The 27,846-nt window shown below is 33.8% G+C and overlaps 1 protein-coding gene and 3 non-coding genes across 4 annotated transcripts; 1 reads left to right on the top strand and 3 right to left on the bottom strand.

Moving 5' to 3' along the window:
• Nucleotides 1-22,959, bottom strand: LOC125074277 (U-scoloptoxin(01)-Cw1a-like). Its single transcript, XM_047685567.1, has 5 exons — nt 22,915-22,959; nt 6,834-6,944; nt 2,952-3,074; nt 1,316-1,426; nt 1-1,077 (listed from the first exon to the last, which is right to left on the bottom strand). Exons 2-5 carry the CDS (start codon nt 6,918-6,920, stop codon nt 988-990), a joined length of 411 nt encoding a protein of 136 aa, XP_047541523.1. The 5' UTR covers nt 6,921-6,944; nt 22,915-22,959; the 3' UTR covers nt 1-987.
• LOC125074485 lies at nt 4,089-4,292 on the bottom strand. The gene has a single exon (XR_007120132.1). It is a non-coding gene; the product is annotated as a small nucleolar RNA U3 (small nucleolar RNA).
• LOC125074460 lies at nt 9,023-9,141 on the top strand. The gene has a single exon (XR_007120108.1). It is a non-coding gene; the product is annotated as a 5S ribosomal RNA (ribosomal RNA).
• LOC125074481 lies at nt 9,876-10,037 on the bottom strand. Its single transcript, XR_007120129.1, has one exon. It is a non-coding gene; the product is annotated as a U1 spliceosomal RNA (small nuclear RNA).
• Nucleotides 22,960-27,846: the final 4,887 nt, after the last annotated feature.

Here is a 27,846-nt window from a genome sequence, read left to right as displayed (position 1 = left end):
TCAGAGACATAACTCGTTAAAATACTTGGCATTATAGAATACGACCAAGTACAAAAAAAATATATTTAAAAAAAAATGCAAAACAATGACAAACTGTAAATTGATGTTAACTCTTGTAAATTAATGACAATTCTTATCATTATAAACAATTCCAGCTTTAATTGAGTTGTCTGCTATATGTAGATAGTAATAATCATCTCAAATCTGTCGACTAATGACATTACTCGACAAATAAACATGGTAACATAGTGAGGTCATAATATATTAATATATATCCCTCTCGTACCTGTATTTGCTATATGTAACTGAAAAGATAACACTTTCATAATCAAAGTTATTCTTATTTCCAAGATCAATACTAATTTATTTTATTATTTGTCATTGTTCTTTGTAATCTATCGTGGTTTGTTTGTCTGTTGATTTATTACGTATTTGATGAACTGTCATTCGTTCAATCATATGTTCGGCTTGTCACCTTGAAAGCATTTGGAGGGAGATTGATAGCAAAAAAAAAAAAATGAGCAAAAATATTTTCTATTAAGATAGATTAACTAAATAAACCTACAGAAGCGAAATGATATTGTTTTGTACGTTATTCTTATTAAGTAATGAACATAAAATATGTCGGAAAATATACATTTCTATATAACATACATCGATTTTTCATTTGTGACGTTAATTCTAAATGTAAAATTATTGTTTTAATTAGCTTATAAAAAAAAAATCATCAGCGCCTAATATTATTTAAATTCACGCTCATTACAGACATTGCTATATTTTATAATCAGGCGCTTTCATTTAAATTTCGTTTGACACATTACTTACCATTATTAATCACATTTAGGGTACCAATTAATAAATAGTATAATTATTATATTAATCAAGGTCATCATTTCATTTTCATTCAAATTTTTTTTACAATAATGATGTATTTTAAAGTTCTTTGTAATAGAAGTACATACTAATTATGTATAGCTTTAATTTGGTTTACTTTTTTCCTGCAATATAATTGCCAGCTTCGTCTTTGTAGAGATCCTCGTTAACCCCATAGTAAGCTGGCGCGTTAGGACAATCAACCTGAGAAAGTAAAGTGTCATAGAAATCATATATTTTAAATACTTCATATGTAAATTTAAGTTCAAAATATTTTATTAATTTACATTGGACATGTGATAGACGAAAATCTAAGAACCATAACAATATGAGGACTATAAATACTTAAGTACTTAAGAAAAGCGGAAGTAAACTTTTGTAATACTGTGAAAATTAAAAAATTTGTTGATACAATAAATAATTTGAGTTTCAAACAACGTACCTTGAAAAACCAATCACAGACCCTGGACTGCTGATTGAACACTGTTCCTGGAGCGCAGAGGAATGAGTACATCATGTTGCCTCCCAGACCGGGCACGCACCAATGCCAGACCTGAAGATATGACAAATATATTTGGTAACTGTTCCTTTAATCGATGAACTAACTACTAAGTACCTTGTCGGTTCTCCTCGGTACCGCTGTACCGGTATTATATTTAATATTGTTAATTTACTATTTAAAAGTGTATCGTTGGTTGAAGTATCAGTAGAGCAGTGGTTTAATGTCCTAAAGATCGGTCATGACCTCTTGGGCTATTGTCGTCCCCACTCAATAACATAAACTTTAAGCTTAAAAGGGGTAATTAGGAATATTAGTAACTCCTTGTAATGGGTCATTGCTACTATTCTTAAATAAAATAAAAAAAAATAATGGCTGGTAATTAAAATTTGTATAACTCGAACGCTGTTTAGATAGACAACATAATATACTTTTGTCGGCTGTATGAAAAGTTCACCAGCAATTCCTGGTCAGGAACTAAATCACCAGGATTACCAGAAAATAAGCAGAGATTTCAACTTGATAATTTTAATGTTTCTAATATAAATAGTTCCGATACAAAATTATTATTTGCTCTTTAAAATAACACAATGGATTTTGATGGGGTTTTTTTTAATAGATAGATTGATTCAAGAGGCAGGTTTATATGTATAATACATGCACAATATAGTAGAGAAACACTGATAATTTTAGAGGTTTCTGAAGCGATGCCGTAAATAAATTTTTTTTGCTCTTACATTGCAAATGCTGGCTGAACCCTACGAGATAGATCAAAATAATGTACTATAGTATTGTACACCTTAAAAAGTTCTTCAAAAAAGTCTATCTCTTAGTTATAACCCAAAATAACCATTTTTTATCCTTTTCTTTTTAATTTTTATCATCTTTGCACCCGTGCGAAGTCGGTGTGGGTCGCTAGTTTAGGTTATGATATTGCTAACTGTATATATAGATAATATACATATATCTCTTTTGACGACCTCCGTGGTCGAGTAGTGTGTACCCCGGTTTTCATGGGTACGCCACTCTGAGGTCCCGGGTTCGATTCCCGGCCGAGTCGATGTAGAAAAAGTTCATTAATTTTCTACGTTGTCTTGGGTCTGGGTGTTTGTGGTACCGTCGTTACTTCTGGTTTCCATAACACAAGTGCTTTAGCTACTTACATTGGGATCAGAGTAATGTATGTGATGTTGTCCAATATTTAATTTTTAAAAAAATCTCTTTTTTTTAATTATCTTAGATTCTACATTCCGAAAAGTATGTTTAAATGGTGAATCAAAATCAAGACCTATATAAAAACTCCTATTATTTTGATATTAAGATATTCGATAAAAAAATATATTCAAAATGGTGGCTAGGCCCGAGAAGAAAACTAGAATTGTCTTAAGAAAATCTAGATTTGTATGAAGTAAGTCTATCGACTCAACCCGGCTTTACACATATGTTATTAATGTGCTAGTAATCTATTAACTAGTGAAAACATTATCAGAATTTGTTCATTAGTTTCCGAGATTATCTCTTTATAATATGTACATAGATAAGTATTTAAAGATGTATATTATATATAGTAGATTATTACTTGGCACATGGTTTCCGTATCCGCGTAATACCCAGGTATCTTGTCGTTACAGGTGAATGACAAGCCCTTTGGCACCTCCTCGAAGTCCGGGTAGTCTTGTCCAGCGATGTAGCCATCGAGGGCCTGGAAAAACAATAAAAAAAATACCTTTTATACAGTAAACTAGGTTGGATATTCGTTGATTTCTATATTAGGGCTGTATCCATTGTCATAATCTATCAAAATTGTAACATTGTTTATTCAAGTAGACTCATAAAAGAACTTTTGAATCGTTATGTTACAGTGTTAAATTAAATGTAAAGTTTATTTTTTTGTTTTTACCGGTCTACCACCGGTTATTCTACTGAGAACCGGTAAGAATTAAATTTAGTAGTCAATCTTTTCCACCATTTTAATTACAGGTGTGTCAGTAAAGAACATCTACATTTTTACATAAATCCTACCTAGGAATCAACAAATACCAAGTCCACGCATTTTAGCTTTAAAAAAAACTTGTATTGAGTAATATGCCTTATTTATCAATGTGTTTATGACCTTAACTGTGTAATTTTCATTTTAGAAAAATCAAACGTGTCACCTGGTGTTAAGTTTGCCTGTAGATAATAAGACTCAATGCCACAATGACTCATTATTTAAAACGAGATATTGTAATGAGAGATGATGAGAGAGAGAGACGGAGGGGGGAGGGGGGTAACACACATCCATTTTTGAGAAGATTATATAATATATTGTATGTATGTATTGAATAGAACAATTGTCGTCTTCGAATATCATATTAATTTTGATATGTATTTTATCTTTCGTCCGTTCTTCTCAAGAGGTATTCCTTATCAATTCAATGGTAGATTTTTGATAATTAATTATTTTGTCCTACGTTTAGTCGTGCAGAATGCAAGTGTGTTACTATTATTATAAAGCTGGACTTAAAGGCTTGGATTACTCATTGATCACGAGAATTAAGAAAATTAGCTGCATATCGATAGATAAAGAATAGTATCGTCATGTATCAATAATACCATTAGCAATACTATTGATATCCTGAATAGTTTTCGAGGTCAACTATCGATAATTCTGCAACGCTGTTCTACATTACTGCAGGAATTAAGATTTAGGAATTTTATAAGGGTTTAAAAATCAGCCGCTCAGACAGCGACAGCGCCCCACGCTCCTATCCCAAAAGATAGGAGTGAACGATCATCGAAGGCTGACGACCGAAGTCGTCGCCCGCCTCACGCTCAGGACGCCGCGCCACGTCTCATCTTCGCGACTGGTATGATCACACGTAGTGTGTTGATCTCGTGAAGAGCTTACTATAGAAATGATCCTATGAAGTAAGGTCTTAATTGAAACTGGGTTGACGGGCCGATGTCATTTATCGCGCGAAAATGTGGCCAGCGCGATTCAGTTTTGTGATTAAAGTGTACAGTGCCATCTAGTGTCAGGTTAGGTAAAGTTTACATTTAGTTTTAACTCTGTTATAGTTAATTGGAATACCGAAACATATTTGTATAGTATTAAAATTTAATTTGTCAATACTTGAAGAATGCTTTAAATTAAAAATATAAATAAATTATTTACATCTCTCGTAATCTAAAATTTGTAATACCTACATCAGGAAATTATGAAGCAACGCCATCTTGTGACGGCTTACGGAACTTACCCCGGCATTATAAATTTAAACTAGCATCATTGGTTATACCAAAATATTACTTTAGCTAGCATCAAATTTTAAAAAATTGCTTGTGAAGAAAATTGGAATCGAATAAGGAATGACTTATAATAGTTATGAGAACCTTTATATGAAAGTTTAATAACGAAAAAGATTACTTAAATAGCATAATACAGTGCCAACCGTAGTATTTTTTCAGGGCTTTAATGAATAGTTCCTTTTAGTTTATTATCTTGGTGTGCTAACTACGTTTCACACTCACCAAGCGTCACACTATTTTACTGTGCGTGTACTTAGCGGCCAACTATTGGCCACTATTTTTTTTCGTCGCATGAATCTCAGCTTTGGCAGTCAGCTTGGACATTGTTAATTGATTTAATGCAAGTAGTGAATACATTATATAATATATAGGCTGTTCTAATCGTAGAAGGAATGAAGATAAACAAACCTTAGATTTACGTATTCCATGCGATTTGCAAAAAACAACTTTTGCTACTGTGCACAGTTCTTAACTAATATATCTCTATTTATAACACAACACTATTCCACTAACCTACTTATATCCACTTTAATTTTACTTTCGATAACAGTTTCGCGCCATTCAAAATGTATTTTTTTCGACAATTGTAACCGGCAACAACACGTCACACGACGACATTAAACGATTAGACAATTTACTGACAAATAATAATTTGACATCGAATGACGCGACATAATTGGTCGAGAGCTTGTTTAATCTATAAAATTCATTATTCTTTATGGATTTTTAAACATGGCGTTTCGAATTTCGACGAAGCTGTTATTGGAATTTATGAAGTAAAATTAAAGTGAAAATAAGTAGTTAATTGTAATAGTGTTGAGTTATATATTCATAAATTAATCTCAAGAACTTTTAGCAGTGCACAATATAGCTGAGCTGTTAACAAAACGCATGGAGTACGTAAATTTAAGGTTTGTTTATGTTCATTCCTTTTTCGATTTGAATGGACTATAGCTTGATAATGATTATAACTGTATAGATAACTGCTTAACGGTGAACAATAATTAAAAAAAAAAAGTTATATAACGTCATCTATTTAAAAAAAAAGTTAATTATATCAGATGACAAGTTTTTAATGGTATGACTAGTGTTAGATTGATTTGTATGATTAATTACTCCCTATTGTATTGAATCATTAAATAGCATTTAATGACATTTAAATACAAATAATGACTTTAATTATTATATAAGTGATTTCTTATCTGATAATTTATGTATATCTATTTATCTTTTTATAGATGACGTGAAATGGGTAGATTATGTTGACATTAAACTGGTATACGAATACATTAGCAATTTCTTAAGGCCATATTTAAGTAATCCAGCACTTATAATTCTAGTTTTAATTTTTTTTGTCAAAGGTTCGTCATAGTAGCATGCAAAAGCCGAATAGACGGAGAGGTTACGCTGGTTTTATAGGTGGTATTTCGGTGTACTAGGGCGCGCTCCGCGTCCTGGGCACATACCTAGTTCATCTGTGGGAAACGCGTAACGCGTTTTTTTAAGCGAGTTTTTTTTTAAATAAGGTAGTTTTTAATCCTCTAAGACGTAATTTCAAAAATCTTTATAGGAATCGAGCACTTCAATAAAACATGAATATATGTAGAAAAAAAATTCAAATATATTTTTTTTCAATTTGAAAGAAATTTGACACGAACCTTGTGAGACTTGGATCTGACGGTTACGGAACTTGGCCAATGTCTATATTGGCCATGGAGACGAACCTAGTTACACACACAGTAGACATTGGCTAGGTTCGGTGACATTGGCCAATATCATTTGGGCAACATATTTGTCATATCTCCCTCACTCACACTAGTGCACATATTAATTTAAACAATATATTAAATGCTGCTTTCAGAAATATCTGTCGAATTTTAATTTATGCCATAGGCAGGTGGACTGGTACATGGGCCACCTGATGGTAAGTAGTCAATAATATACATTAATAATGTACGAAATATTAATTTTTTTTTTAATATATGCCACCAATCTTGGGAACTAAGATGTTACGTCCCTAGTGCCTGTAGTTACACTGGCTTACTCGCAATACACAGTATTGCTGTTTGACGGAATAGTATATGATGAGTGCGTGGTATTTACCCAAACAGGCTTGCACAAAATGAAGGAATTAATTAGATTTATAATTGTGTATTGTAATTTTAATACTTACAGCTCTTGATGTATCAATCAAGTATAGAAGTACAGCTAGTATTCCCACATAACCCAGCTTCAAACCACATATTCTCATTTCCGACATTGCTGAAGTTACTTGGTATCAAATCTGAAACAAGTAATGCAATTTAAAATATAAATACTTCTATTCTTATTTTTTTATTACCCAAAATATTGGGTTTCAGTGGTGATGACGTTAATATATATTTTCTTACGGCCTAATGCATCAATACCTTGTAGCGTGATACATTAAAAAAAAAACAAAGCGCGCGATCGCCTGTCACAGATGTTTGGGTTTACTTTTTGGCGCGAAGTTCGTGTGCTTCGGACGTACAATTTCTGAGTCATAGAAAAAAGTGTCGTGTTATTTGGTTTTTGTAATGATTATTAGTTTAAAGTAATTAATGTTACTGTTGATTGTTATTTGTCATCATTCAAACGTGTAAGGGATGATTTATATTATTAAATTCAGAGTCCACTTACGGTATAGAGGTTTATTTGTTAGTCTACCTATTGTAAATAAAAAAACCCTATTTCTTACACAAAGTCAAATTACCAATAATTACCATTGTAATATCGTGATATTGTAATAATAATTAACCCGTGTTGTTTGTTGTTAAACAAAATTGTGTTAAATGTAATAACAATGATTTAACTCAGTCATTGTCTATAGAAAATACGACAAAAAAGTAGTCAAGTGCGAGTTGGAAACGCGTGGAGAGGGTTCCGTTGAATTCTGCACTCGTATTTACAGACTTTGAGTTTTATTTTAAATTGTGCACAAGCGTTAACTGACGTAAATGAGATGTAATACTACTAGAGACGCGTATAAAGAATATTTTGATTTTCTTTACATTTTTTAAATCTATTTTTAATAATATTAAAACAATGCAATTTTTTTTCTTGGTTTCTATATTACGTGATAAATGAAACTTTTACTAAGTAAGCCATCACAATTAATGGCTAACTAGACTGCTAACTAAATAACAAATAATAACCAGGCAGACTTATTTTATAAATCCCCAGTAATATTAGTTAAAGTCAAATGTAAAACGTTTTCATCTAATAGTTCCAGAAAGAGGTCTGCGTCTGACCAATAGGCGGACAAGTAACGGATCCTTTTGTAAAGGGTTTTTACATGAAGTTTACGAAACCCTAAAAATCTATAAAAAAACATGTCATTGTAGATCGAAAGATTAATGTATTAATGGAACAATGTGTGTTTAAAAACCTACAACCAAGATGGTACAGTGGTTAGAGCGCATGCGTATTAACTGATGATTGTGGGTTCAAACCCAGGGTAGCACGACTTAATTTTTGTGTGAAATTCATCTCGCGAGGAACTGTCTAATTTCAATGATATTCTGGTAAATGTGTATTAACCGATCCAAATTTGAGAAGCATGGTGGATTACGCTTCTCAAAAGGGAGGGAAGGCCTTAGCCCAGCAGTGAACTTTACAGACTTACTTAGATATAAAATAATTCTGTCTGTCTGTCAACAATTAAACAAGTCTTGAAACTTATAAAATTGGTTTATTAAATAACGGAAGCGCTTCCTAAGGAAGAATTTTTGGGGTTCTGCGTTAAGGGGGGGGGGGGGGGGGGGAGGGGGGCAAACCGGTTATTTAGATGTCCGAACTGATAGTTTTTGTACAGCTATGTTGCAATGCAATAATATGACTGATTTCAAAATCAGTAGGTAAAAATAAGGTTCTGTCGAATGTATTAATTTTGCGTGGTGGTGGAGTTTATACGTGATCGTTTGTGTAGATACCACCTACTCATATATTCTACCGCCAAATGGTAATACTTAGTATTGTTACAGTTTAAAGAGTGAGTGAGTGATTGTAACTACAGGTATAAGGGATGTTTGGTGGTGCTTTGGTGATGTAAGGAAATGTTAATATTTCATACAGCTCCAATTCTTTGCGCGGTGGTGACCATCTACCATCATATGACTAATTTGCGCGTACCTATTATATAAGAAAATGTCATTTTTGTATATTTTATCTCATATACAAATTGAGGAATAAGTAAAAGCTATAAAGATCCCACTGCTGGGCAAATGCGTTCTCTGTTATGGAGTTTGATGGCTATGTATCCGACCCCCATATAATAGATTTTCCATTTGACACGTATGCTACCAAGAACTCAGAATATTTAAATTTTTTTTTGATTATACTGTCGCCAACGTCCATACCATGTTGAATACACCGGTTCTCGTCCGATCACCGAAGTTAAGCAACATCGGGCGCGTTCAGTACTTGGATGGGTGACCGCCTGGGAACACCGCGTGTCGTTGGCCTTTTTGCATTTTTTTTTTATTTTACAATTTTACGCTGGATTTTAGACTCTTCTAAAATGTTTTTTTAGCACAATTGATTAATGTGAATATATTTTTTATTCCAATGAGTACTTCTTTATTGTTATACTACAGAAATACCTTGTCATGTTACTCTGTTAAGCTTCGCAATGTAGATTGTACTGAGAGCAGGTCAAGAAACTTATACTAATAGAGGGATATGATATCTAACACTAGCTCTTATACCAAGCAATAGACCAATAGCTAGTGTTAGATTCAATAAGGCGGTCTATTCAAATTACTTCTAATAAAAATCCTAGGTCTTTGTATAATATGTAGGGAAGGGAAAAATATATTGATATATTTTTAGAAAAAAATCGAAATATATCGTCGAATTTTAATCTCGAATTATCGATATTCGATATTTATTTTCGAATATCACAATTGGCATGTTTTTTATGAAGTTTATTATTTTGTACTATTTAATTTAGAATTATTATAATTTAATTCAATTTTTGAATTGACTAATAATTTTATTTTTATTGTTATGATAATACTTAAATAAGTATTTGAATTATAAATGAAACTGCCAATTTTTTTGTTAAAATCTTTGAAGTTCTTATATTTTGACATTTTTTCTGTAATCGCGCGTCTTGGAGATATAGTATTTATGTATGTATATTCCTCTTTCTCATCTTAATATTATAATTAAGCTGTTTTAGTCTCATATATTTTAAGGGGGACGGCGCGTACGCAGTCCCCACTACCAAAAATTACGCGTCCGAGTTATCCGCATTAGGGATAATCGCAGAGGTCAACCCATCCGCAGTGCAATGGATAGGCCTCGCTCTGGGGGAACCGCCTTCATGATCACGGTGTCCCCTACGCCAGGTAAGTATGCTTTCCTTCCCGTTGGCCGCTCTTATATATAAACGGACAACGAACATCGTTAGCGCGATCTAATGTACTACTAGCGACATCTATCGTCGAATGTCATAAACGTAACACTGAGGGTGAAAAATAGAACGCGGTAATACTCGTTACAGAAAGACAATATTTTGAAATTCGTATTGTCATATATACAAAAGAAAATAGCGTTTTATCAGTTAATATTTAGTTTTTACCAATTAAAAATTTCAGTAGGTACTCTTTTCCAACATTTAAAATACACAAAGTTATATTACTTATATGTATAACCAGCTGCCCGCGTCTTTGCCCGCGTGGAAGATGAATATATTTTTTATTATACACTGATATGTGTATTTTACCCGTTAGGGATAGAATATCCAGAAACGCCTATATACTTATCTACTCATTTTTAATCAGTAGCTCAAAAATGACGGCCTTCCATACAAACTTTCAATCTCACCCCCTAAGGCGTAGAAATTCCAAAATTCCTTCCTTAGTAAGTGTCCCTACTCACCAAATTTCATGACTCCAACTTTAATAGTTTACGCTCGGCGATGATGAATCAGTCAGGACATGTTATTTTACAAGTATAGATATATCCTGATTGAAAGTCAGTATTGTTGGGTTCCAGTTTGAAGGGCGAATGTAACTACAGGCATAAATATCATAACATCTCTCTCATGGTTCGTGGTGCATTGGTGATGTAAGAAATAGTTAAAATCATTACGGCACTAAAGTCTGTGACATTTGCCAGTCCACCTACAAAAAAAAAAACAAGAAAAGGGTACTGTATCTATTTACATGTAGATTGAAAGTAGATAGACGGACAAATCAGCCACTTGATGGTAAGTTTTTAAAGCGGTGTGGTGTGTGTGGTGACCATTAATCTCGACCAAAAGAAACTAGGTCTTTTACACGAGCATTTTATTATTAAATGTAATATATAATCTCAGAAATAGTCGTAATGTCGTAACGTAGCGTATCGTGGGACTCTGATGCGATCTCCGACCGACCCGCTTGCAACTGACCCGATTTTATGATAATTAGGCGAAAAATTGTTTAAAGTCATGTTTTTTCACGCGATCACCATTATTGTGTGTTTAGTAACGCGATTATGTTTATTCATAGCTTTAGAATTCTAGAGAAATAATTAATTTCGAGGTCGGTGCCTTTGTTTGGAATTGTTATTATTTAATATACGAATTACTATCTATGTTCTGCTGGGAAATTAAAACAGTGATTAATTGCTCTATTTCGTTGCAGTTAATTTAATTTTGCTTCGGTCTAGGTATCCTCATAATATATTCGACCGCGAAGCAAGAATACTCAGTATTGTTGTACTGAGTATTCTTGCTTCCGGTACGAAAAGTGGGCCTGTGTAACTACAGGCACAAGGAACATCTTAGTTTCCAAGGTTGGGCGGCAGTGTCAACTTACCAGATGGCTCAATTGCCCGTCAACCAATCCAGAGGTAACCACATACCAAATTAGCTCGTGTGCCTATGGAATATACACTCCCCCGTTTCACGAATAGATTGCAGGAAAATAAAAGGGAAGATGTTTCACAAAAAAACGTATATATATAGGTATAGTACAGCTACCAACGGCTTGGAATGTAGAATCGTCGATAAACTTAGAATTTACTGATTGTATCATATATAATACAGTTAATTATAATAATTTGTACGTTTCCTTTATGTAAATCAATGTACACGAACTTCAAGATCATTCTAGACCATTTCCTCTGCTCAACGGTTCGTGAAATGAGATGGCTTAGCGATAAATGATTGCAACATTTGTTTTTTTGTGTAACATCCCTCTTATTTTCCTGCCAATGGTACCCGAAAGGATGTATCATTATATACAAATGGCCTGAAGGTGGCGGGAACTGACTGGATGCGGAAGGCGTAGAACCATTGGATTTGGTGCAGTTTGGTGAAGAGCTTTGCCAGCAGTTGATTGTGTTGTTGGAGCTAATATTGGTGATTTTTTTTTATTCTAGTATTTTTAAGGGCCCTTTATAGGCAGACTATATGTCGGCCCATCGTTACACGCTAAATTAAATCAAAATGAGTTCAACAAGTATGACTAAATCAGTTTGAGAGAATCACTAACAAATTCATAGATTTTAATTGCTGAAATACTCGTAGGGTTACTAAGGATAGAATTTTTAAACGTTGCGTATTCTTAAGTTTTTTATAAAAGGCAGGTGCACGAGCAAATGGGCCACCCGATGGTAAGTAGTCACCACCGCTCATAGACAATGACTCTATGGGAAATATTAACCATTCCTTACATCACCAATGCACTACCAACCTTGGGAACTAAGTATTATGTCCGTCGTACCTGTAGTTACACTGGCTCAATCCCCTTTTAAACCGTACAGTGGGTGTTATCTACCCATCGAGTAATAATTTACCGATTTTATTACATAAGGCAACGACTTATCGCAATATAACGCAAAATATTAATACTTTGAAAGCATCGAAAATATTTTTACGATTCTTTATAGTTCGACTTTTATACAATGTAGGCCAAAGTTAATAAAATCAGGGTCGCATATCAACATCCTTTATATAACGCGCTCTTCTTTGTATTAAAATTCGATTGTATTAAACTGTATGTCCAAAGTCATTAACATAATTATGTAAGCATCGATGGTCTAGTTGCAAGAACATGAGAACTTTAACCAAAGATTACGTGTTCGATGCGTGACCAACGCTGAAATTTGACGTGCTTTGTGTAGTTATCTAGTTATTATCGGTGGTGGAAACTGTTGCGAGGAAACCTGCATGTATGGAATGACATTCAGCAACATGTGCATCCACGTTAATAGAAAAAAAAGCAGGACCGGATTAAGCAGGTCAAGGGTCCTGTTATCTTTTCCTAACTTCGTGAAGTTTATTTTTTGTACCACAACGGTATTTTAGTCAAAATCGTTTTTTTTTTATTACGAAGGTATGCTTCAACAATTTAATTAATTATTACATTTTACATTACATTGCATTAGCAGCCTGTAAATTTCCCACTGCTGGGCTAAGGCCTCCTTTCCCTTTGAGGAGATTGTTTGGAGCATATGCCACGCTGCTTCAATCCGGGTTGGTGGAATACACATGTGACAGAATTTCGTTGAAATTAGACACATGCAGGTTTCCACACGATGTTTTCCTTCACCGCCGAGCACGAGATGTATTATAAACACAAATTAAGCACATGAAAATTCAGTGGTGCATGTCTGGGTTTGAAGGACTTGCCGAAGGGTCCCTAGGCAGTAGCGTACACTATACATGGGGAATCTAAGTCGTGAATTAAAGGGCCTGTTTTTTTTTATTCTAGTCTCATTTATAAGTATAGTAATTTTAGTAATCTTACTTTATATATAGTAACTTTAATAAGCTTATCTGATGGTTATCTAAACTCAGTTTAATTTAAATTATAAAATGGTTTCTGTTAAGTAAAGTTCATCTAATATTTAAAACTGTATTTCGAAAAACCATTTATAACTGCGGTTTACAATTATGAATATACGATTAAATATTATGTTAAAATTTTAACATTAAACTACGTTTTAATATTAATTAGGACGAAGTTATTAAAATAATTTAATCACGAAAGTCATTAAGATTATAATTAGTTTAATATAAACTGTTTAAAGCTATCACAATAATATTATAAAGAAAAGATTGTCTGTCTGTAGGAATGTTGTGGTAAGTGGTAACCACTACCTTTATTAGTACTGTAAGGTACGGAACTAAGATGTTATGTCCTTTGTGTCTGTTACACTGGCTCACTCATCCTTCAAACCGGAACACAAAGATACTAAGTATAACTGTTTGGCGGGAAAAAATATGATGTGGTACTTACCCAGACAGCACAAAGCCATACCACTAAGTAAGTTTCCTGTTTCACGCAAAAACGTATTATCTGATGGATATCAGAGTTTCATTTTATTGTATAAGGCTGTTGAAAAAACTGTTAAATTAAAAAACCGGGCAAGTGCGATTAGGACTCGACTACTGAGGGTTCCGTACCACCAAATTAACAACAAATTTACGGTTATTAGATTTATTCCTTTAGTTGTGTTACAATATTTTGATTCTAGGTTAACGGGAAGTACCCGTGTATATATGTATGTATATAGATTTTTATTACATTTGCGAATGTTTGAAAAACGTGCCATAAACAGCCATATGTTTTATGGGTTTGATAGAGGTTGGATTTTTTTACAGCTACCGCGGACTTTAATATTTGGAATTAATTTCAATTTTATATTAATACGCGCATAATATCCCAAGAAAATTGGCCTTGAAGTTACCTCACAAGGATTTTTTCCTTTATTTTATTTATTTATTTTAATTAAATGTACATTTTTATTTTACTCTTAGTGTGTAAAGAATGATGCACCAAAAACCCTATTTGATTTATCCGTACATCGGTATTCGTTGTCATTCATCGGTGGTCGTACTTATGGATTTAAACTATACAATAATAATAAGACAAAAATATAAAAGAAACAAAGCAAACGAACTAACCATTGGAGGTACGGAACCCTAGAAAATATAAAGTAACGCTTATGTACAAAATGTTGGTATATAATTAGAGTTCATAGATATCACACCTTGGAAATACAACGAAAAGAAAATAAACTCCACTGAATTTCCCCAATTGTTCTCGTCAGGTCTGGAACTGATGGTTTTTGCTTTGGCTATCAATAAACAAGTGTATCCTGGCTCACTCACCATTCAAACATTCTTGCGTTGGAAAAACTGATAAGGTTTAACTTTGCCGTTTCATAGATTCAAGTCATTTGTAAAAAATACATCGGTAAAGGTAGGCATATTAGTCGATACAAGATTATATAGATGATAAAAAAGCGCGGAGTTAATGCTTGTTGACTTCCAGGCAGGATATATTACATACATATATAATTGTACTTAACTAACATTACTGTATTTTTAGATGTTGAAAAAGAGTAACTACTGAGTTTCTTGCCGGTTCTTCTCGGTAGAATCTACATTCCGAACTGGTGGTAGCTTCAATTAATGTAGTTTGTTAAATGACGATTCAAAAGTGCTTGTAAAAGCCTATTTGAATAAAGTATATTTTGATTTGATTTGATTTAGTGCCATCAGACGGACCAGAAAATCATCAATGGTTAGTTTGTATGACCTCATGACCGATTTAGCAAGGGTCAGGTCAGGGTTACAGTGCATAAGTGTGTGCGCAAATAGAAATCTTTATTTACTGTTATTGTCCAAAGATGTTCATAAGCATAACATTATTGAATCACGTCCAACTTCCTGTCTCTGGGTAGCTACCGAGATATAGTCGAGATTGAAGCTCAGTAATATTTTACTAACCCGACCTAAAATTTGAACTTAGGACGGCAAGATCTGCCTTATAAACTAGCTAATAAACCAGTGCCGAATCCAATGCTAGCGCCATGTGGTCACTGTAAAAAATACCGCCATACTTTCGATATTTTGCACATGGCAAAGTGAAAAGCATCGATACACAGTTTTTTTTTAATACAAAATATATTGAAAGATTTTATTATCTCTATTTTGCCCTGCAAATTTACCGCCCTGGGCATTGCCACCTAGTGTAAATCAAGGATGTTAAGGTCATGTCATTTCGGATCTGGATACGGATATATTATGAATAAATATATCAGACACGGATACTGATACGAAAATAAAAGTTACAATTCGACTTTTATTTATAAACTATTATTTGGTAATAGATATAATCACAGAAAAAAGACAAAAGCAATTAGCTCTCCTTACAAATCCAAAAACCAAATGATAATAAACTTATAATGAAGCGTTTTTGAATCGTCGATATTAAAATACCACCGTTTCGGAAAGCAGCCTCCAGCGAGATGAAACGGCAAGAAACTCGCATAGTTGCTCTTTTCAAATGAACAGATTTACAATGCTGCTTTTTTTACAATACTTAGTGTCCTGTCATGGAACACGAGCCTAAATCCAGGCGTTCTTTTCTAAAAAGTACTCGTTTAATGAATAATAAGATTTATTTCTTAATTTAGTCTTAATAAACTTTTTAAATACCAGTTTCGGATATCCGATAATTTCGGTGACGCTCACAGAACCCTGTACCGTCCGTGTAAATCTACTAGACAAATGAGACATTCAAAGAACTTGATATGAATTGACTATAGTTCGTTTTGATTCGATCATATTATCAATGATCGTTCCCACGACTTGTATTAGTAGTTATACTTCCACGTTTGTCCGTCTTTTTGTATGTCGTTACAAATCATTTGTTCGAGTCGAGAATGTAATTATACTAATCAATAATGTTGTAAGAACTTGATTTCGGAAACAATACGATTTTTCCGTTAAATAAAACATGATTACACGTTGTTAAGTAAGCAAAATGCCCAGAGGCTAGAGGAAATCTTAGCGGGATGTCGTGGGTTCGAACCCGAACGTATTTTATTTCGTAATTCGCACAAGTTGCTGAAATGCCATATGTTTGAAATACAGGCGATGCCCTGGTTGGAAATAATTGGTTGATAATTACCGAAGTTACGAAGATATTTGTAAATACTCGATTTTAATTAAAATTATTTTTTTTTTTATTTAAAAAAAATATTTAATGTTATGAATGATATAAAAAAAATTTGGTAATATTGTACGGTTTACATTTCGTCTTAAAGAGGTAATAAAAGTTTAAAAATTATGATGAGTTTGGTTTATTGTCTCCGAAACTCATCATCAGATCTTTACGAATAATAATTTTATAAAAAGTAAGGTTGTCTGTCTTTAGAGCTGTTATGGAAAGATGTCACTTATCATTGATATCACCATTGCGCAACCAACCTTTTGATTTGAGGTGTTATCTGCCTGCAGTTTCAACAGCTAAGTCACCCTCCGTGGTCGAGTAGTGTGTACACCGGTTTTCGTGGGTACGCCACTCCGAGGTCCCGGGTTCGATTCCGGAGTCGATGTAGAAAAAGTTCATTACTTTTCTATATTGTCTTGGGTCTGGGTGTATGTGGTACCGTCGTTACTTCTGATTTCCATAACACAAGTGCTTTAGCTACTTAAATTGGGATCGGAGTAATGTATGTGATGTTGTCCAATATTTATATTTATTTATTTACCCTTCAAACCTACACGACAATGCTAAGATGCTTATGGGGTTAGAGTATACGTGAGTAGACCAGACGGGCTTGCACAAAGCCCTACAAGAAAGCCGTTTCGTAATAAATTTAGAACAAAAAAATATTTTTGCTAATTCTATACACTTACGACGAAGTTATGCCTAAAGATCTTTTTTTTTTTTAGCATTAGCAGCCTGTAAATTTCCCACTGCTGGGCTAAAGGCCTCCTCTCCCTTTGAGGAGAAGGTTTGGAGCATATTCCACCACGCTGCTCCAATGCGGGTTGGCGGAATACACATGTGGCTGAATTTCGTTGAAATTAGCTACATGGAGGTTTCCTCACGATGTTTTCCTTCACCGCCGAGCACGAGATGAATTATAAACACAAATTAAGCACATGAAAATTCAGTGGTGCCTGCCTGGGTTTGAACCCGAAATCATCGGTTAAGATGTACGCGTTCTAACCACTGGGCCATCTCGGCTCTCCAGATCTAAAGATCTATAATCTTTCAAAACGAGACCGTGCTCCATTTTAAAAAATCGATTTAAAAATTAAAAACGCTTCAGTCCGAATAAAGTCGCCTCATTAAATTCGTTTTGAAATACTTTTAATGGACAATTTTATTATAAACTTGAATTACAATAAAACTATAAAAAATATAAATATATTACGCAAATAATTCTCACGAACTGCAAATAGGCGGCCATTTTGTTTTTAAATTGTCTCTTTACGAAATAATGAACGTAATTTACCTAATTATGTTGAATGTCACAATATCACGATGAGCAACTTGAGATGTAATTTTAATCAGGTGGTACCACCCAATTATTAGGTGCTTCGCAATTCGGTGTTCAGTGTAAAGACTGACTGTGATACTATTATTTCGACTAAAACGAAGAGATAGTCGATTTTTCAAAATTAAAATGTTTCTATCAGAAGTCCTGTGGCTTTACACGAGTACAATAAGGTTCTATATACAACATATAGGTTATACAACAAATCATCATTATCATCCTCCTGCCCTTATCCCAATTTTACATGTGTTATTCTTCCATACTTCTCTGTCGGACGTCATCTCACAAGTAACATTCTTTCTAACCATATCGTCTTTCACACAATCCATCCATCGTTTCTTTGGTCTTCCCCTACCTTTATATCCATCCACATCCATGCCCAAGAGCTTCCTCACAATATGGTCCTCATTCCTCCGCATAACATGCCCATACCATGACGGCCGGTTTCCACTCAGCTTCTCGGTTATCGTTGCCACTTCCAAACCTTCTCTTATGTACTCCTTCCTTACTCTATCCATTCGCGTAACACCACACATTCCTCTCAACATTCCCATCTCCGCCACATGCAGTTGTCTTTCAGATTAAACAACAAATATAAAAAGAAAGATTCTTGGCTTTTTTCTAGTATAATATGCATGCATTCGGAACCTTCCTCTTGAATCATTCTGTTTATTGATGAACTGCATTGAAATACGTTGCGTAGCTTAAAAGATCTAAGCGTACAGACGGCGAGAAGCGATTTTGAATTTTACGTATAAGTGTTTAATCATAATTTTGCAATGTTAATTTTAATATAAACCAACTACCGGAATATATGTAGATTATACCAAAAAGAACCGAAAAGAAGTTAACTCCAAACTATTATATTATTTGTATAATCACGTAAGAAGTAACTCGGAACTCACTGCAGGACACGCGAAACGTCAAAATCAATACACGAAATCGAAACATACTTTATTATAGTAGGCTTTTACAAGCACTTTGATATTGACATTAATAATTATAAAATGTATAGGATGCAAGTATCAAAATGGCGTGTCACGAGTCGGTTGTCAATGTTTCACGACTGAGTAAGCTCACTCGTGAAAAGTGAATTCCTAATGAATCGCTGCTATATTTTAAAATAAGACTTTGACTGCCAATTCTAGTTCAACGCTTCTATATTATGTTAACAGTGACTTTATTTTATAAAAAAAATATATTTCTTGAAGATAATGTGCCAAAAGACAATAGGTCCCTCTGCTCATCAGAAGTGCCTTTATATTACTCTAAGTCGCGTTCTGTACCAAACAATCTCATTACTCGATGGACGCGTCGAAAAAAAATGACGGTTTGCTACTCACTACAAGCACACTCGTTAAGTGTGTGTGTCAAATGTCAAGCGTAGCTGTCAGGCACACAAAGATAATAATGTTAGCCTGTTTTCTTATAGTTCAACAATCTATCTAGACACATATCTACAAATATACTAAGTTTACTTACAAAAAACGTCTCCTAGTTTAGTATATAGTAATTATTTATATTTGCGTGTAAAGATGTTTAATTAACTATTATTTTGTCTTATATTTCATTATGTTAATCAATTGGTTTTTTTTTATGATTAAAATAGGTTACACAACACGGAACAATATTTAAATTTCTGACACCTGTTTTAAAATTGCATTGCGTTCGACACGCGTGAGTTTTCAACTTAAAAAATTAAAATTGCACGCGACTTTTGACATCTTTAAAAAATACATTAAAATCGAACATACACATTCTTTAATAGACAGGAATAATTTGTATGTAAAATCATACAAACATACATACATTTTGAACCAACTGGTCGTAAGAGGTCATCAAAGGCCATAAGCATTGGCGCTGTAAGAAATATGAACCATCCCTAATATCGCCCTTAATGGGATCACACTGGTTCAATCCCCTTCAAACCGGAACACATCAGTACTAAGTATTGTTAAAATATCCGATCATTGGGTACTTACCTAAAAGGCTTGCACAAGGCCCTACCAAGTGAGCTACTTGTGGGTTTAAAGCTTGACCTAATCCTTAAACGATATCAAGGAAATCTAAAAACCGCAATTAGTTTAAATTATGTAACGTATGTTTACTTCCCTTATTAAATAATAGCGTATTAATTTACATTGCGGTGAGATGTAGGTCTGTGTGTTTCAAGTATCACTCGTAACAGTAACGTAGCTAATTTTTTTTTACATTAGCAGCCCGTAAATGTCCCACTGCTGGGATAAAGGCCTCCTCGCCCTTTGAGGAGAAGGTTTGGAGCATATTCCACCACGCTGCTCCAATGCGGGTAGGCGGAATACACATGTGGCAGAATTTCGTTGAAATTAGACACATGCAGGTTTCCTCACGATGTTTTCCTTCACCGCCGAGCACGAGATGAATTATAAACACAAATTAAGCACATGAAATTTCAGTGGTGCCTGCCTGGGTTTGAACCCGAAATCATCGGTTAAGATGCACGCGTTCTAACCACTGGGCCATCTCGGCTCGAGATGTTAATTTAGAATTTCAAAAAAAGGACCATATTCGTTACCTTTTTTTTCGTATCGGGTTAGAAAATTTGCATATCTCTTTTTGTTTTTTATATATTTTTTCTCAAAGACTTTATATTTCATGTTCGTTCTGAGTATATATATCGTTCATAATCTACTTAGCATATATATAAATATACTTAGAAGATATTTTGACCAGTTAAAGATCACAAGTCGAGAATAATAATATACCTAATTAAAAAAAAATTGGACTTAGAAAATAGAGTTTATACATATTTCTCGTGCTGAAAGTTCTTTATGTCGACAACAGCACTGTCTACCTAGTCCGAATTTAGTTAAAAAACGGTTCCGCCGCCTGAGCACCTTGATGGTCACTCCCGTATCGTATTTTTTGTATAAATAGGATAAGTACCAAGAAAAAACAAATCGGTCAAAACGAAAACGCAGCAAGTCTGAGTAGGATCCTCTCCTCATCTATTCTAACGCCAAACAGAAATACTTGGTATTGTTGTGTTCCAGTTTGAAGGGGGGTGAGCCAGTGTAACTACAGCGGTGCTTAACTTCGGTGCTTACGATAAGACGGGATGGGATAAAAAATGGTTAAATTCTTTATCGTATTTTAAAAAACATAGCGAATTATTGAATTCGGACACAATAATTTGGCATATTAAGCTGATCTGATGATGGAGACAAGATAGTGGGAGAATTCACTTTGGGCTAATTTTCTTGTTTTGTTCAGTTAAAACATTATACTGAAAAGAATATCTAGATCACCACACAGACCTCAGTTAATATTATATATTTTAATATCATAAATACGAAAGTAAGTGTATATCACGCAACCTCCTTTTATAAAGGTTGGTTAAAACTTAACGTACTAAGTTATTCTTGAAATTTAAACCCTAATAGTAATTAGCGTAATTATTGCTAGTAGGGGGTAAATAGGAATAAGGAGGTTCGGAGGTTTTTATTGTATAAATATGTAACATACCTTTATATATGATAAGATTATTTTTGAGATATACAATTGGGAAAAATAACGATCAACTTAGTAGGTATTATGTTTGTATCGGTTTTCTCTTAAACGCCAATTGCATTATTAAAATCAAATATCCCTTCGTAAATATCAATTGGGCGACGGCCAACCCTTTTTGGAACATATTACACCAAGTGCCTCAGTAGAGTGGATTGGTGGATGTCAAATATTAACACAAAAGTATTCCCTCCCGTTTTCCTTAAAAAAAATATATGCTAAGAAAATGTTGCTATATTTGAACCCGCAATTAAGATAAGATTCCTTTCTAACCACTGGACCATCTCAGTTATCAATTAATAATTTCTTAATAACGGTAAGTTGTTAAACGAGGAAATAAAACAGGAAGGTACTCGTAGACTGGCACGCGTTGATTGTGCATGCATGGATTAATTGCGCTATTAAATCTAATAGTATGAAATATGGGTTAATTTTTACTTTAAAACTTAATTATGACGTTAATTGTTTTTTTTAAAATAGTACCCCATAAATTGTGACCTAAGTCGTAATATAAACTGCCCAACGTCGATTTGATGCTATGGACTCATCCTCGAAGGATGTGGATCGAAGTTCAAAATCAACTTATTCAAGTAAGCTTAAATTCTGTATCACTAGTATAAATAAGGTATTACTATTTGGGTGTAAAATAACTGACTACTGGTATTTATTAAGGGTTCTTATTAAGGGTATGGTCAAAGAAAAATCATCAAATAGTACATACGATTTCAAAGATAAGAAAATATATATCTGCACTCAAATATTAAAATACGAAAAGTCTATCTGCCTGTAACGCTTTCATGGCCAAAAAATTGAATCAAATTTGATGAAATTAAGTATTCCCCAAGAAAGGTTATAGACTACTCTTCTACGCGTAGTACTCGACGACCAACAACTAAAACGCGAGCGAATGCGCAGGCGACAATTTTTTTTTTTTTACAAACTTTGATTAAACGCAAAACTATTTAAATAAAAATCCTAAGAAATTATATTATAAAAATAACTGTTTGTTATTAAATGAATGTATTTTTTCTTAATTTTTTTTTTATTTGAACTTTGTTTCGAAATAGTCCAAGATCCATGAAAACACTATTAAAACATAAAAATCAAATAAATATTTTTTAAATATAATCGACTCTAATAATATGTATTAAATAAATGAAACACTTGATACATGATTAATTATCCGTTATTTTTTTTTTTTATATAAATATTTCATGATCCATTAATATTATATATTTGGCCACAATTAAAAAAAAAATATTTTGAAAATAAAACCTATATTACGTAAATATTAAAAAAAAACTAGAATTACTTAATTAAACTTTTAAATACTCCAAGATCCTAGGTCCATATTATCACATAAAAAATATTAGTATTTAATAAATTAATTTACATACCTAGGCAAAGAAAAAAACGTGCACCCACCACAAAAGTTCACACTGAACTGAATCAACAATGCTATTTGTTAGGAATTTTATACTCTACAATCACAAAATGTAGACACGCTTTTAACATACTAGCAACACACCGGAGCTTCTCACGGTGGGATTAGAAAAAAAAACCATTCTATAATCCAATCTGTTTTTGAAACAAGAATATTATTTTAAAAAAGTTTTTTTTTTAGTTATACTTTTGCCTCGTTGTGGAAAAAATCTGATTGTGACTTAATTTTGCGCGCGCACAGGGTGACTTTAAAACTACATGAAGTCGCTCGCTAAAGCAATAAGTGTCAAGAGTAGTTATTTTACAATGTTTATTTTATTACAAATTTAAATCATGAGTGTTATAGTTGTAAGGAGAATTTAAATTGACTTTATAATAATAGTAATTATTATTTTATTATAAATAACATTATTATCATTTTATTGTTATTAATTATTTTCATGCAATTTAAAACTATTTATAATTACGTTTAAGAAGTAGAACTTCTCACGCGCGTAACATTTTTTTTTTAATTTTTCCTTTTACATAAAATATTTATAATAACATAAAATATATTACTTATTTATTTACTTAGGAAACATAAGCCGGTTTAATTTTTCTTTAAAATCGTGTAATTTTTCTATATATAAAAATAGTTATACATATATGTATACGTCGGAGAGCAGGATGCCGAACAGTTGGGTTCGGGGATTGATCCGACATTTGTAAGACTATGTGGGCGTGCGATGGAGATATTCACAAAATAAAACGTATTTAATATCGTCTAATCATTGTATTAATTGATTCAATAATCGTACACCACAATAATATCAAAAGATTACAATAATTCATCTCGATTAAGAGCAAATAGGTTTGCAAGCAACCAGCGCATTCGAGAAGCTTGTCAAAACATAACGACTCGCGTTGCCATGACACTTACAACTCCATTCGGGGTGACCCGCTCTTATAAATAAATCAGCCATCAAACATTATTGCCAACTACTCGATTCATTAATTATCCAAATTCACAACCAAAGTAACCGCGCTCCGATATATATATATAAAGCTTAATATAATATCTTATAGAAAATCTTAGTAAAGTTAGATTGTGCGCGTCTCGAATAAAATAAATTCAAATATGCATCAAGATTTTAAGCGTCAATTGTGCAATGGTTTAAGTGCCGCGTAGCGATGTAAAAAGTCGCAGGTTCGATCTAGCTCTTGAGCTATTGTTGTCCCCACTCCTAACCCAAAATCAAGCTTCAATTGCGGGGTAAATAGGGATATTAGTATTTCCTTGAAAAGGTTGGAGGCATTTGAGAGAACAGGTTAACGTGGTTTCCGACACTGGAGTGTAATCTTGGGTTAAAACTCTTAGTTGGCAGAGTAACCTTATAGCTATCCCTAACGGCTTGGAATTATATTATAGTTTCACTAACTACCCGATCTGGTCACCCACGGGTACAATAACAGGTACCATATACAAATTTTAGATTGAAGAAAAACACAAAAAGTTTGTGGTTTTTTCTTGTAGTTAAGTTGAAAATCTCGACCTTTCTTTACTACAATATATATGTATTATACATATAAATCTTCCTCTCATTCTCTCGGTTTTCAACTATAATCACTCTGTTTATAGTTGAAAACCGCATTAAAATCGGTTTTTTTTATGTTAGAGGTGGCAATCGAGCAGGAGGCTCACCTGATGGAAAGTGACTACCACCGCCCATGGACATCTGCAACAACGGCGGGCTTGCAGGTACGTTGCCAGCCTTTCGGGAATGAGTACGCTCTTTTCTTGAAGGTTCCCAAGTCGTATCGGTTCGGAAAAACCACCGGCGAAAGCTGGTTCCACAGAGTGGTTGTGCGAGGCAGAAAATGCCTTAAAAATCGCGCTGTTGTAGATTTTCGGACATCTAGGTGGTTGACATCCGTTGCGTAGTTTAAAAGATACAAGCGTATAAACAACGACCACGTTCTTATTTTATACTATGTAGAGATAATCTAACCCTTTAATTTATTTTTAAGGGTATAACTTCAAAATATACCCAGTTCCCTAGTGGATAATCCAGGTCAACTAAAGCCCCAGCGATGTGGCTCCTCGAATCAGATCAGGATACTTAATAGAACAGTGTAACAGTTAAAATTTTTCGTTATTGTAAAATGCTAAACTCTGTTTTGTAAATTCAACAATAGCCCTCATCTCCCACGGTCACGTAACGTTACGTCAATAGACATGTTAACTGTAATCAAATATTATAAATACATATTAAACGAAATTTATTACGTTTGAAATGATGATTTATATCAGTTGAGTATTGTGGTTCGTAGATGGCGTTGTAAAGTCAAAATCAAGTATTCGAGTAGTTTGAATCGTTATTTTACATTACATTAACAGCCTGTGAATTTCCCACTGCTGGGCTAAGGCCTCTCCCTTCGAGGAGAAGATTTGGAGCATATTCCACGCTGCTTCAATCCGGGTTGGTGGAATACACAAGTGGGAGAATTCCGTTGAAATTAGACGCATGCAGGTTTCCTCGCGATGTTTCTCTTCATCGCCTAGCACGAGATGAATTATAAACACAAATTAAGCACATGAAAATTCAGTGGTGCTTGCCTGAGTTTGAACCCGAAGTCATCGGTTAAGATGCACGCGTTCTAACCGTCTGGGCTCGTGTTATTTTACGTAATTGTTTTAAATGTAAAGTTGCCATCTATGTAGATTCTACAGTGATGAACCGATAAGAAACTCAGTAGTTTCTCTTTTCTAATATTTGAAGTACAAAGTTATGTCAATTAAACTACTGGTGAACGAAAAACGAGTGACGTGGTCAAGGAAGTGACGTCACCTTTCAGACGTAGTAAAAGAAAGGGGCATCTATCTTTGGTTGTCACGCCGGTAAAAAAATTGAACTGTCACATCGGTTGCGTTCTTGATGAATTTCATATTTTTTGGTAAGTATATAAAAAACTTATTTAATAAGTGTCAGTCAATATTTATTTTAAATATGTTAGTAAATGGTCGTTTATAATTTATAATATATTTCGGATTTGATTTTATGTTGGCGGTCGCTTTATCGATGATGATTATTATATATAAAACGGGGCGCGGTTACTTTGGTTGTTGATTTGGATAATTAATGAATCGAGTAGTTGGCAATAATGTTTGATGGCTGATTTACTTTAAAGAGCGGGTCACCCCGAATGGAGTTGTAAGTGTCATGGCAACGCGAGCCGTTATGTTTTGACAAGCGACTCGAATGCGATGGTTGCTTGCTCTTAATCGAGATTAATCATTGTAATCCTTTGATATTTTTGTAGTGTACGATTACTGAATCAATTAATACAGTGATTAGACGATATTAGATACGTTTTATTTTGTGATTATCTCCAAATCACGCCCTCATATTCTTCAAAATGTCGGATCAATCCCAGAACCCAACTGTTTGGCATTCTGCTCCTTCGACATATATATATTAGACCTTCATGGGGATGGGTAGAAAACGCCAAAAACCGAGCCGACCGAGCGTTTGTTGTGCTTAAAACGGAGCTCAATCAATACCAGCCATATTGGCTCTCTAAGAAGTATTAACCCTTCGACATTGCGCCATCTTGACCTAAGATGACGCCGACGTTTACGTTTTATTTTTACAAATGTTTTAAATTATATATTTATTAGTTAAGTTACAAATAACTTTATTATAGAAACGAACCCTTTATCTCTGGAAGAATTTACACTTAACAGAGACAGAAATGTTCTTTTAATTTTGTTTGTTAATAGAGTTATTTGTTGTAAATGTATCCTTGTGTGTATTTATCTCCTACAAGTTTTGAGCACAATAGCACAATAGGTCAAGGGATCGTATCAGCGACTATTACATCGCTAGGCAGCTAAAACATTTCTTTTTTTTATGATATCGGTAGGCGGACGAGCAAAGGTAACCACCACCCATAAACAAAGGCGTTGTAAGAAATATTGATCATTCCTTACATAACCAATGCGCCACCAACCTTGTTACTAAGATGTTACGTCCCTTGTGCCTGTAGTTACACTGGCTGACTCACCCTTCAAACCGGAACACAACAATACCGTGTACTGCTGTTTGGCGGTAGAATATCTGATGAACACAAAGCCCTACAACCAAGTGTATTTCGCTATTAACGCTTTAACATATTTTATCGAGAATATTCAGTAACATTTTTCATTTCTCACCTCACCTACGGCATAAAAACTAGCGGAGTCAACAATTACACATGAGTTAATGTCAATTGTCAGCTGTCACGTGACCTCCCAATATCACCGGGGAACCTCAGCGCTCAGATATTTCCATGTGTGTCTCACACGAGGTCACTGGAACATATTTAAATATGTATATATTTGGAGTTCACGCTTGTGATTTGACATTTGATGTCTATCTGTAATCGTTACTGGGTCGTTTAATTCGTATGAATTTTATTGTTATGAAAATTAATAAAACGCAGTGTTGGGTTGACCTTAAAATGATAATAGAATGTTCTAGAAAGATGTCGATTAAAACTTTGACATTGAAATAAAAATAAAAGTAATGTAATCCGTTAAAATTATTTTGGGCTAATGGCCCTTTTAGAAGGTTTTGGAGATATTCCACCACGCTGCTCCAATGCTGGTCGGTGTATACATGAGGCACACAATGTTTCTCTTCACCGCTAAGCATGGGATTAATTGTGAACATAAAATTTGAAATATTTCCTTTATATAAAGTAGCTTGGTAAGTTTCGAGGTGAAAGGGTGCGTAAGTCAGTTTAATTTCTTTTAAAATTAAGACTAAACAAGTTTGAGAGAATTTCTAAAAAAATCATAAATTTTAATAAGGCTGAAATACTCGAAGGTTTCTATGAAAAACTTAAATGCACCAATAATTAAAAAA

This window comes from Vanessa atalanta, chromosome 27 (assembly GCF_905147765.1).
Source record: "Vanessa atalanta chromosome 27, ilVanAtal1.2, whole genome shotgun sequence".
NCBI classification, from domain to species: Eukaryota; Metazoa; Arthropoda; class Insecta; order Lepidoptera; family Nymphalidae; genus Vanessa; species Vanessa atalanta.
The sequence above is the reverse complement of the archived record's forward strand: the minus strand, read 5'-3'. Positions and strand labels throughout refer to the sequence as shown.

Bases quoted from the DNA above. Each gene is read 5' to 3' on its own strand.
- LOC125074277 (XM_047685567.1), bottom strand. From the start codon at position 6,920: ATGTCGGAAATGAGAATATGTGGTTTGAAGCTGGGTTATGTGGGAATA. The intron at 1,427-2,951 runs GTAATAATCTAC...TCATATCTTCAG, and splicing joins ATACGGAAACCATGTGCCAA to GTCTGGCATTGGTGCGTGCC. The intron at 1,078-1,315 runs GTACGTTGTTTG...TTACTTTCTCAG, and splicing joins TCTGTGATTGGTTTTTCAAG to GTTGATTGTCCTAACGCGCC.